Genomic DNA, 13,416 nt, shown 5'->3' with positions numbered 1-13,416 from the left:
CGAAGGCTCCCTAATGAAAGCCATCGTGGTGCAACCGCGAAAGCTCACTGGGCGACTTGGGGCTAGTCGCTCTGGCTCTGCTAGCCTACTTCACAGGGTTGTTGTGGGGAAATATTGGAGAGAACACCATGCTATCTTGAAGGAAAGATGGTCTATCAGTTTAACAAATGTATGCATAATTTGGAAAAGTGCATAGCCTTATCTCTGCCCTTGGACGAATCCCAGAGTCGAAAGTCACAAACTCATTATTTGAGGGAAGGGGAACCCTCAGACCTAACCATATTTTATAACTAGAATACTGTGCCTAATAAAAATTAAGCAATATTTTGTGTGCTTCCTTCCCTTCACAATAATTGTTGGATGCAGGCTCTATTTTTAGGGAAGTCTGCTGCCCAATTTCATGCATGCTTACAGTAGAGTAAGTTGTTACAAGGATTCCCATTTTGGTTTTTCTCCAAAGTGAGGGTCCATGAGATATTGTAGTGACAATATCTCAGCCTAACTGAAGTTGCTGAGTTACATTCTTATTAATCTCTGATTATCTGCCATCAAGTTGTCAACTCAGAGCAACCACACTGATTTTCTCCATGTTTTTTTTTTTAATCATATGGTATAGCAGTTCTGTGTTCGTGCTACTTTTCTTGCTGGGAAATCCTTGTGAGGTCCAGCAGCCAGATGTGTAGACTATTTAGCCGTGACCAACAAGTCACGTTGCCGGGGTGCCCCACTGTGAGGCTGGTCTACGTTGCACCATGTTGGGCTGAGAAAGAGTGACTGGCCTTAGGTCACCCAGCTGGCTTTCGTGCCTAAGGCGGGACTAGAACTCACAGGCTCCTGGTTTCTAGCCCAGAACATTAACCATGAGACCAAACTGGCTCTCATTTCTCCATGATGATCTATCCCTAATCTGGTCTGGCAATGGTGTACTCATTGCCACAAGAATCTTTCCACCTTGCTGCTCGTCGTCCTCTTGTTTTTCCTACCACCTTTTCTAGCGTTAGAGCCTTTTCCAGAGACTGAGGTGTTTGCATAATGCATCCAAAGTAGGATAATGTAAGCTTGGTTATTTGTGCTTTGAATGAGAACTCTGGGTTGATTTGTTCAGTGATCCATTTATTTGTTTTCTTGTCCACAGTATTCTCAGGAGTCTTTTCCAACACCAAGAGTCACTACTCTTCCTATCTTGCTTTTTCAAAGTCCAACTTTCTCTCTAGACTGCATAATATTACCAGTTGTTTCCTCTAGAGATGTCCTCAAAAATGAACAATACTGTGACAAAATGCAAATATGCTACAGTACCTCCAGCAGGAATTAACCTCTAACTGGCCTAGTTCAAATATTAGATGATCTCTAACTTAATTGGGTTCCAATTTATAAATGTAATTACAGTAACATATATAGAAAAATAATTTTCCAAATGGTATAAGAGATATCTTTGAACTTGTAACTATAATTTAGTCAGCATTAAAATATATTGAGAATTTACTGCTTTCCTGATTACAATGAGCAGAAACTGTAATGGATATTAAAGATTCAAGCATATATTATAGTCCTGACTTGTAATTTGATTTTATTTAGACTGAAAGATTTTGGAGTGTTTTGTGTTGTACATTGAATGTGGTTTTTAGGATGCTTACTGTCATAACTAAAGCAGAAGAGGTGCTAAAAACTTAAGATTTCAAAACTCAACCGCTGTAGCTAAGCATATTCTTAAAAATGTCTTTAAATCTTTAAATAGATGGTTAAAAATATATTAGCTTCAGCATGTAAGGAAAGGTGTCAAGGTAATGCATGCTATATGCCAGCAAATTTGGAAAACACAAGAATGGCCATCAGATTGGAAAAAATCAACTTATATCCCCATACCAAAAAAGGGAAACACTAAAGAATGTTCAAACTATCGAACAGTGGCACTCATTTCACATGCCAGTAAGGTAATGCTCAAGATCCTGCAAGGTAGACTCAGCAATTCATGGAGTGAGAATTGCCAGATGTACAAGCTGGGTTTAGAAAAGTCAGAGGAACTAGGGACCAAATTGTCGATATCCACTGGATAATGGAAAAAGCCAGGAAGTTTCAGAAAAACATCTATTTCTGTTTGATTGACTATTCTGAAGCCTTTGACTGTGTGGACCATAACAAATTGTGGCAAGTTCTTAGTGGTATGGGGATACCAAGTCATCTTGTCTGCCTCCTGAGGAATCTGTATAACGACCAAGTAGCAACAGTAAGAACAGACCACGGAACAACGGACTGGTTTAAGATTGGGAAAGGAGTATCGCAGGGCTGTATACTCTCACCCTACCTATTCAACTTGTATGCAGAACACATCATGCAACATGCTGGGCTTGAGGAATCCAAGGCTGGAGTTAAAATCACTGGAAGAAACATTAACAATCTCAGATATGCAGATGATACCACTTTGATGGCTGAAAGCGAAGAGGAACTGAGGAGCTTTATGGTGAAGGTGAAAGAAGAAAGTGCAAAAGCTGGCTTGCAGCTAAACCTCAAAAAAACCAAGATTATGGCAACCAGCTTGACTGATAACTGGCAAATACAGGGAGAAAATGTAGAAGCAGGGAAGGACTTTGTATTTCTAGCTGCGAAGATTACTGCAGATGCTGACTGCAGTCAGGAAATCCGAAGACGCTTAGTCCTTGGGAGAAGAGCAATGACCAATCTCGATAAAATAGTTAAGAGCAGAGACATCACACTGACAACAAAGGTCCACATAGTTAAAGCAATGGTGTTCCCCGTAGTAACATATGGCTGCGAGAGCTGGACCATAAGGAAGGCTGAGAGAAGGAAGATCGATGCTTTGGAACTGTGGTGTTGGAGGAAAATTCTGAGAGTGCCTTGGACTGCAAGAAGATCAAACCAGTCCATCCTCCAGGAAATAAAGCCAGACTGCTCACTTGAGGGAATGATATTAAAGGCAAAACTGAAATACTTTGGCCACATAATGAGAAGACAGGACACCCTGGAGAAGATGCTGATGCTAGGGAGAGTGGAGGGCAAAAGGAAGAGGGTCCGACCAAGGGCAAGGTGGATGGATGATATTCTAGAGGTGACGGACTCGTCCCTGGGGGAGCTGGGGGTGCTGACGACCGACAGGAAGCTCTGGCGTGGGCTGGTCCATGAAGTCATGAAGAGTCGGAAGCGACCAAACGAATAAACAACAACAATGTAAGGAAAGAGCTGTTGTTAGATATCAAGAAACTATAGGAAAATATGTCATTATTTGGAGCCTATTTTTAGAGTTTTGAAACTAATTATTAGAACGGTGATATATCACTAGAGATCATAGTTTCCCATTTATTTGTATTAGGGCTGATATTTTCTCCTTCTGGATACTTTCCTCTTTGTATTAATTTTTAAAAAGCATTATTTTGGCCTTACCTTTGCTGATTTAATTTTTTTCAGGTTTTAGCAGATTTCTATGTACTGTTTATTTTTTGTGGTTTTTAAACTTGAAGAAATATTCCCCACATTGAACTTTATCTAAATTTATTCATTTATCTAAATTCATGCACTTTTGATGAATTTACATTATTGAATGGACTAAGAAATCCTAATCCAACTGGATGTGATGGGGCTGCATTTTGTCTAGTCTAAAGGTCGCTATACATGGATAGCATAGTTTATTATATGGAGCTACCATGCATTGCATTTTTATGTATACATTTGACGTTATTATATTGAATTATTCTTTAGCTTGAACAGAGTATTCTACTCAAACTGATATACAGTATGTCATCATTTAGTTCTATGCTTAATTATTTGTTCATTTCCAGTTTTTATATTGGAATTTAGGTCTATATTCACTTTAATGTTTGCCTCTTTTGGGGAAATTTTGTGCAGATAAGGAATTGGGAATAAGCCATTAGCTTCAGCCTGTGCTTGGGCTTAGGCGATAGACCGGTGGTGCTAGCTGTTAACAAATACGGGATTAACAAAGCAGGAGTGTACCTTTCGCATTGCAGGAACATATCCTCAAATCCCTTACAGCAGAAGTACTGTAAACCCTCTCACTGAAGATTTGTCCCAGCCTCGCATTGCTTTCTTTTCCAACTAAAGCCTCAGGCACGGACCTGTTTTATATCACTTTTAGGCTGTAATCGTACGCACACAACGTTGGAAGTGAGGCCCCATCGAAATAATCGGATAGGTAGGTTAACGATTGCCCTGGTTTCTTCGAGGAAAGTTTATGTGGACATTGCATTTAGGGATTCTGAAACCGGTTAAATGAGCGCTTTACAGAACTACAATTCCCAGCATCCATTTAGAGAAGCCATGATAGTTAAACCAAAGTTATGTGTAGCGTTGGCATACCGCAAGTGTGTCAGTTGTCAGCTGCACGCGGTCGATGAAAAGTAACGGAGGTAAAGCGATTCAACGCGATTCTCATTCAAGGCCGTAGTGATTGGCCACAGCTAAAGATCTGGGTTATTGGTAGGGACGCAAAACGATCAGAAAGGCTGGTGGAATAGCTCGTCTTCTCTGACTTAGGCAGCACCTTGCGAACTACGCCTCCCAGCATCAACTGCGCCTAGCAGAAAACATTTTTTTCCCAGTGTGCAACGCGCTTTCTTCCCCTGACTGGTGAGCTTGAAGTAAGGATCGAAAAACCTGTTTCTGGCGTCCAGGTTTTCTCTGAGGCGGTTTATTGCCGGGCGAATCCCGGGTCTGGTGTCGCGGGGCATGCTGGGAGCTGTAGTCTAGGTCTTTAAGCAATTTCCCGAGCGGAACTGGGTGACGAGAGACCGGGGTGCTGCGGAACCCCCAGACGCGCGTTGGCCGCGTTGCGTGTTTCCTGGCGGAGCGGCAACTCTGCCGTGGGTGGCCTTTCCTGGCTTCCTCTGTCCGGGCGCCCTGCGGTTGTAGCGGCCTCCCAGCAGTGCGGGAAAGCACAACTCCTCCTTGATGGAATAGTTGGGAAGGTAATGAAATGGGACCGGGGCTGTTGGAGGGCTGAGTGCGTTTCCAGGGTGGCCGTATTTGCAGACTCGGGAGGGGACGGAGGCTGCCCAACTTTTCTTTAAATACAGAAGGGAGAAATCGGAAGAGGCCCCATGGTGCAGTGGCGTCGCCGCCTCGTGTTCCAAGTCCCATGGCCGGGCTTGGAGGTTGTGCTGCTTTGGGATGGATCCTCCTTCTCTCGGGGCCCTACTAAAGTCGCATAGGTTGGCCCCTATTCTTTGGCCTTTACTTCTGTGCCCTTCAGTTCGTCCCGTGCCGCCTCTGCTAAAGTATTTTCTCGCTCTTTGCTCAACTTTGGTTCTCTACTAACGTACTGGGATGTTATCTTCCAAAATTCCTGGCCAGCTGCCTGGAAAGTCTAAGATTAGTTAGTTATCCCAATGCATCTAAAAGATCTCCGTTTGGGGAAGAGACCTATGCAGAACAGATTTGTGTCAGTTTCCAAGTAATCAGCCTACTTTTATCACTACCAATACAAGAAGGGTATTATGATGGGAAAAATAAGTTATTTGTGCATTATGGAGAGGAAAACAGACTTTACTTTTATTTGGTAACTGAAATATATTTACTGTTTCATATTCTTCTATTGCTTTATGTTGAAAAGCATTGTTTGAAATAATACGTCACTCAAGTCATTTTATGATAGTGCAGTCGAATGGTGAATCGGAATGTGCAAATTAAAGTGAACAGTTCAGTATTCTTGTGTTCTGGATTCACTTTGGGAGAAAGCATAAAAAATACAAGAACATTAATAGCATGTGCTTAAGTTCATTGAGAGAGCCAGTTCGGTGTGGTGGTTAAGGCACCAGACTAGAAAATGGGAGACTGTGAATTCTAGTCCCACTTAGGCACAAAGCCATCTGGGTGACCTTAGGCCAGTCACCTTCTCTCAGCCCTAGGAAGGAGGCAATGGCAAACCACTTCCGAAAAGTGCCAAGAAAACTGCAGGGACTTATCCAGGGAGTCTCCAAGAATCAGACTTGATTGAATGGATTAGAAAAAAGTTCATTGAAATCAATAAATTGAGACATATTTATTTCTGCATAGAAACTATATATATATTCGATGTAAACATAGATAGCCATATACATACCTTTCATGGACTTGGGTAGGGGGTTAGACTAGAAGACCTCCAAGGTCCCCTCCAACCCTAATGATTCTATGATTCTATTCTCTTTTGAGGTAAGTAATGTGCTTATCTAAAAGTCACTGCAAATCATTCAAGTGTCAGTCAACAGCACAGCATCATCTGTCTACAAAAGTACATTTTCATTCACATCCTGAATCCTGAATCAATATCACTCTGGTGTTGTCACAAGCATTACTTGCACATTTATCCATAAAGACATATTAAAAAACCAAGGGAACATAACACATCCTTGTCTTACTCCTTGCTCAAGGATGAACTGTTCGTTTATTCTCACACGTTTTACTTCTATCATATATTGTTGCATTAAGTATATGTACATTTTCACACATAATCCATAATTCAACTTCCTTTCACACTGTCATACATTTCTCAGTCACCTTGTGAAGAGTAAAAAAATTGGTCTAACGGGTTTGAGGTATTCCCAAAGACCTAGTGGGTATCTTCTGGAAGATGAATCATTCTTCCTATTATCATATGCTATTGGAAACATTATTTTGAATGCAGAAAGGAAGACAAATTTGTTGTTTAAAAAAGTTCAAGCTAAAACTGCCAGGAGATACTGATTTTGGTCTTCTGGTATTGAATCTTGACTCCTAGAACCTACATGGGCAAGTCCCTGCAGTTTTCATGGCATTATTTTTTAGAAGTGGATTGATAATACCTAGGGCTGAGAGAGAGTGACTGGTGCAAAGTCACTCAGTTGGCTTTGGGCCTAAAGCAGGACTAGAAATCATCGTTCCCTGGTTTCTAGCCCAATGCCTTTAACCACTACACCAAATAGGCTTCACTATTTATTCCTCTTGCATTCCAAATTGAAACTTCTATATGCCATCGTTCTTACCAGATGGGCTCAAAGTTATTTGTTGTCCCTAATGGTTTTGACCAAGTGAGGATTTCACATCATGTTTTTCAGTAAAATGTGAGTAGATCAATAGGTACCGCTTCGGCGGGAAGGTAACGGCGTTCCGAGTAGTCATGCTGGCCACATGACCCGGAAGTGTCTATGACAACGCCGGCTCTAAGGCTTAGAAACGGAGATGAGCACCACCCCCTAGAGTCGGACACGACTGGACTTTACGTCAAGGGAAACCTTTACCTTTACTTTAGAGAAGGTGAGACCTAGTTACCAGCCTTGGTGGTATCTGTGCCACATGCAGCATTCCTGCTAGCTGTAAGGACAATTCTGGGCACATTTTGACCAGTCTGTCACAGGTGGAACCAAAACCCCATTTTACCTGAAGCATGTTCATCCTATTCTATGCAAAGTAGATTCTCTAATATATACACTGTTGTGGAAGCTAACATCCTTTCGCCCACATACCATAATCTAGAACGTACATGCAGTGTACTAATAGATACTCAGATATAAGATTTTACTGGTAATATTTTTTAAACAGAAACAACAACCTCAACAAAACTCTTTCTACTCACTTTATCTATATTAGTGATACCTTGCATGTATGAGTGAATCATAGAATATCAAAGATTTATGATAATGGACTAATTTATTATATAACTTTTCTTGCATTACATCCAACTTCAAACATAATCTGCTATCTAAAGTATACGCACTTGTCATTTTGTGTGTGAGAAGATTGTAAATAATGAAGTCAAAAGATAATGAAATGTAGTCAGGAAAGAAAATGTTATTTATTTACAGTGACAGTTTGCAAAACTGATAAATAGTACAACAATAAGTTGTATAATACATTATCTGCCATTGGGTGACACTCCCTAGTACATAGTGAATTCCCAAACTACATTAAACTATAATTTGTTTAATCATCGACTATTTAATAATTCAGGACGCGGTGGCGCTGCGGGTTAAACCGCTGAGCTGTCGATCGGAAGGTCGGCGGTTCGAAACCGCGCGGTGGGGTGAGCTCCCGTTGTTAATCCCAGCTCCTGCTCACCTAGCAGTTCGAAAACATGCAAATGTGAGTAGATCAATAGGTACCGCTTCGGCGGGAAGGTAACGGCATTCCGAGTCGTCATGCTGGCCACATGACCTGGAAGTGTCTATGACAACGCCGGCTCCAAGGCTTAGAAACGGAGATGAGCACCGCCCCCTAGAGTCGGATTCGACTGGACTTTACGTCAAGGGAAACCTTTACCTTTACCTTTATTTAATAATTCAATGATCCACAAAAGATATGCCATAAATAATGGTTTACATTATAGTGGATGGGTTTGCAGAAGAGAGTATGCAAAAACCAAACAAACCACATTATACAATAACTAATGTGATGTGTGGGCCTAGCAATAACATGATAAATGGAAACTATCCTGGTTGAAGCCTTAGGAGACAGATTGGAATCTCTTTATTAATTTTAACTCTCTCTCACACACGCATCTCATCATTTTCTCCATCCCAGAAGCTCATTGGAGATTGCTGATTTTCTACTATCGTTAGCAGCAGGAAAACAGTGGTCTAATTCCAACCAGCCAACTGTCCACTAGAAACAGTAAACAGGGCTTCCCACAGAGCCAAGCACTGCAATTTATATGGATGAGGACACTATGCAAACCCTGAACAAAAGGCTGACCCATTCTTTAGCTGATCTGAGTGAATGTTTTATATACAGTACTGAAATGGGTTGATGTTTTGGTGTGGTTAAGCTTTAGAATTCTTCAAGCCCTTTGCACTTAGTTTAATACAGACAATATTGTACTTTTAGACTTTTCCTACTCTATACCCTTCTTTTCAGATCTTCTTGAACCACAAAAAATTGGCCTACGGATACAACAAATTGGTAGATGGTAGGATTTTTAAAAATCCTCCTGATCACTTATGACAGGTGAGCATTTAAATGTCCCTCCATTCTAAGAATAATCTTTAATAGCAGAAAGATTATGTATTTGTGGTACCCCAGCTGTTGAAGATACTGCACATATCTTATTTGACTGCAAATTATAGAAAGGACTGACCACTTGGATTTATATTTAAAAAACAAAAAATATTGGAGCAGCCAGCAGAAACTATCTTATTTTTTACAGGGTAAGAACCAGCTCATTACCAGCAAAACTGCACTCTTCATATCAAAGGCAGTCTTAAAGAGGACAGATTGCTTAGATCAGATTGGAGTTGACTGTAGGGGTGATGGTTTGATATGAATTTGTATTACCGTTTTATTTGTATCTACTAGTTTTTACGTGCATGTTTATAATGGCTTTTATTTTATTTTATTTCATATTTGATATGGTCAAAAGACTAAATCAATAAAGGATCCATCTATCTAATAGCAGGGATGACAAGGAGCTAAAGAAGAGCATGATAGATATCCTCTTTGGGACCATTTACTGAGACTATTCAGTGACGGCTGTGCATCTCTAAAAATATCCCCCAGATAGTACACAAGTTTTATCTGTTTCTCCATTGGTCTGTTCACATCCTCTTCAGACAAACCACAAAGCTCATAGCCAGATTTTTTTTAAGGACACATTCATTTTCTATTCAGAGAAAGAAATTGATGAGGATATTGGGTAACTCTTGAAAAACGTGTATGACAATAGTAGGCAATATGTCTTGATTAAGAAACCTAACTTATATAATCTAAACTGCTGTATTATTTAATAAAGCTGATGTAATTGCAGTATTTACTGTATTTGCACTTACCTTCACTCATTACATGGTTGTAACTCAGAGGCTGTAATCTTATATTTCCATACCTGAGAATAATTACCACAGAATTCTATTGAACTATATTTCAAGACACAGGTGCCTAGAGAATTCTCTTGTGTCACATTCATTTTTGGTCAAGTGTCCTCCTTAGTTTCTCAGTTTCTGAATTATTGTTATAATTATATATTGTTGGCAGGGTTGTCATTTATAGCCTATCCATCCTCTTTATTGGTTGTTATACAGGATTCTCATTTGCTTTTGTTTATCGGTCTCTTCTTTACCAGCTTTTAAAAGGGTTTTAAACATCTTTTTGCTTTCTTCTATTTTTAATTAAAGGTGGCTATCCATCTGATGTTTTATTGTTAATACCTGTGCTGAATTTTATATTATATTAATTATATGATATGCCTCCTCGGAAGGGCTTGGACCCTAAAAGGTGACATAGGTATACTGGGAAATGTTAAAAAGTGATATCTTCAATATGTACAACCCATGGTCTTTAGCATCACTCTGTGCTGCCCTAAGAATTCCTGAGCACCACACTTTTCAAGTTGTCCTTGGCTTAATCAGCCATCAGCTATGTGATGGAGTTCTTACCTGCATCAGAAAACCTGGGATGGTGTGAGAGTTAGGCAGTAACTTTTGGAAGGCCTTTGGGATTCAAATGCTGTAATACATACGGTGCCAGGAAGATTATATGAATTATAATGTTTACAGTAATTATATATTATATTTTGATTATTGTATGTTGTTGTTATGACTGCATTTTCTGTGGATGTTACTTTGCTTAGAGTAGCCTTGACTACTTCATGAATATATAAAGTAAATTTCTTTTTCCCAGTAATCCTGATTTAGGTAGCAGTTTCACTACTAATGGCCATTTTTTGTATGACAGGATTGTGTGTGTGTAGAAAAGATGTAAACAAGTTTCTTCCCCTGCAAATCTGATCAAAATTTGGTACGTCAGCCCATTGTTGCTTCCTATTTGTATCTAGATTGTCAGAGTTGGAGGAGGGCTAGAGAGATGTGTGTCAGAATCCACGATCAAAGGATTGATGAATTGTTTGACTGTGTTCATCTGCCATGATGAGACAATGTGTCAAAGAGCCAGCAGAGATGGGAAACATCAAGGAGTATGAAAGTATGCTGTTTGGACTAGTTGGACTAAGTCAAGGTCGTACCAACTGAAGGCATACATGGCCGTTAGAACTGGCGGGAAGAATAGAAGGGGGAGTGAGGTGACTGCTTGCTTTGAATTAGGTAGCTTAAGATTCTTCAATCGCAGCTTTTTCTCTTGGTCTGTACACATTCTCAATAAATCTGATCTCTGCATAATTCACCTATGCATGAGTCGGACCATTATTGGGATTAAAAGTGTCAGATTCTTACATTGTGTGTGTAAGAGAAAGAAAAAGAATGTGAACCCTTGTTCTGCTCGTCACTTTTGCTTTGCCCCCCTAGTACGGTAAAAAGGAACAAGTGTACAGAAAGATTTTCTGTTAACTGATCTTTTTGTCTAAGATGTAGTTCATCTATATTGCAGTAAAATTACTTTTAAATCTTGCCTTTAATTTAGAATTTTGCTATTGTCTTCATTTTATTTCATCTGTAGATGTTTGCATCTCCTATTGTGTATGAATGGGATAATCCTGTTAAAGAAGCTGGAGAATAGCAGCAGAAATGGATGAGCAAGCTCTTCTAGGATTAAATCCAAATGCTGACTTAGATTTCAGGCAGCGAGTAAGTTTATGCTTTTCTTATAATCTTTGTTTTTACAAGAAATACCTAGGGAAAAGCAGTTTAATTTCAACTTGCTGTAAATATTTCTGACCTGCAGCCATGACATGGCTGTTTTTTAAAGCTATAGAACATTTATCAAGCCTTTTTCATCTCTAGTTCATGATTCTCTAGACCAGTCCTTGTCATTTCATTGCTCTGTGTGAAGATTTCACCAACTGCTTCATAGACCTGGTCACCTTTTTCTTAATGTCTTTGCTCATCTCTCAAGCCTTCCTCTTTCATGCATACTTTCCTATTTTTTCACAACACAGTGTTTATATTACTGCATTGTCATCACCAATCCAATTCTGACTCATTGTTTTTCCTTTTACCTTTTTGTTTGTTTCCTTTTGTGACCTGGGTATTCTTCTCTGTCCTGCTAGGACATGGGTGGTATTGTTCAATTAAGTTAAAATGGCTGTTCCTTGCAGTCTATTTTTTTGAGAGGCAGAAGACAGTGTCAGAAAGTGAAAATTTTAAAAAATGTGTCAAAGAGGGAATGGATTTCTCCACACCCTTTTAGCTTTGGACCCATCTCTGGCTTTGCATTAGTACCATCTGTCATATGTCCCCCAGCAGATTATTCTGGAGGGGACTTGACCCTCAACAGGAAGACGCTTGCCCACCCCTGCATTAAATTAATACTAAATCCTCCTTCAGGCTTTTATCTGAATATATGAGATCTTGAAAGTTGATAGTGGTCTTAATTGTGTACATGGCCTGCAACCAATGTTCTTTCTGACCTCCACATGTTCAGTTAGAAATGGAAAGGGGAGATAAACTTATATTTGCTTGTTTGAAAATATACCTCTCTGCACTGTCTGCAGAATCCTTGATCATATGAAGATCTATTCATATTTAAGGAACTGTACACAGATCTCACAGGTGAAAATATGGATGACAGAGAGAGTAGGTGTCAGGCCAACATGCACATCTTGCCTTCCACTCATTTTTAAGCCCTCACATGCTCAAACATCTTGTTTTTTCTCTCTGCTTTCTATCATTAATATTTAGCTGTATTGGGTGTAAGATTTCCTTTCTTTCTTGTTTATTCTGTTTTTTTCAGTTTTCTACCAAAGTGCTATTCCTCAGACCTCTACTTCCACTTACTTTCCTTCAGATTTCCCTCTGTGCCTTTAGCAACCTTGCACTGATTAAAATAACATGGCCTCTAAAATTTACTTAGTTATTTCAAAGTCATCAAGAATGAGCATAGCTATTTTTTATTTTATTATGCCAATTTCTGTTTATTAAATGATAGTTTGGCAACTTCTTTACTTTTTCTTCTTTTGTTGTAAAAATAAACCTTTTTTAAAAAAATAATTTCAGGCATTGGCCTATTTTGAACAGTTGAAGATATCTCCCGATGCTTGGCAGGTGTGTGCTGAAGCTTTAGCCCAAAGAATCTACAGGTAGCAAACATTTAAGTTGTTTCCTTTTTAAACAGAATGAGAAGAGATACTGTATAGTGTAAATGCCACTCTCATGCACCATATAATTCATGATAGCAAGATAATAGTTTATATTTTTGTAGTCATACTAAAATTGCATAACAAGTAGAAACACTACTTTCTGTATATGCAGTGGTTGTAAGTATAAATTTCAAGCAGATAACCAGATCTATTTATTATTTTTTGGTACGGTTATATCCTGATCAATCCACACATATAGTGACTAGTGGAAGGTGACTAGTGGAAGTTGAATTCTCAGGAAGCTTGCCAGCCCTCAATAAAGTCTTCTCTGAAGTTAGATAGCTTTGCTTAACGATATGGGCTAGGATTACAGTGGAGAGAACTGGAGAATTAGCTAAAACTTGGGCAAAGGCTGTGCTTTTGAATGATATGTGTGATTTTTACAGGTGCTGTTATATTTAGTGCTTTCAGTT

At 39.4% G+C, this 13,416-nt stretch overlaps 1 protein-coding gene across 3 annotated transcripts in view; it reads left to right on the top strand.

The window, feature by feature from the left end:
• Positions 1-4,481: 4,481 nt before the first annotated feature.
• XPOT (exportin for tRNA) overlaps positions 4,482-13,416 on the top strand; it is a 39,104-nt gene continuing 30,169 nt past the window's right edge. The window contains exons 1-3 of one of the 3 annotated variants that reach the window (XM_063309256.1): positions 4,482-4,613; positions 11,365-11,492; positions 12,861-12,943. In XM_063309256.1, the coding sequence (XP_063165326.1) occupies positions 11,433-11,492; positions 12,861-12,943 (143 nt within the window). In that variant the 5' untranslated portion in view covers positions 4,482-4,613; positions 11,365-11,432. The other 2 variants (XM_063309255.1, XM_063309254.1) reach the window with 2 other exon arrangements.

The sequence above is a fragment of the Candoia aspera genome, chromosome 7, assembly GCF_035149785.1.
Source record: "Candoia aspera isolate rCanAsp1 chromosome 7, rCanAsp1.hap2, whole genome shotgun sequence".
In the NCBI taxonomy this organism is placed as follows: domain Eukaryota; kingdom Metazoa; phylum Chordata; class Lepidosauria; order Squamata; family Boidae; genus Candoia; species Candoia aspera.
The sequence above is the reverse complement of the archived record's forward strand: the minus strand, read 5'-3'. Positions and strand labels throughout refer to the sequence as shown.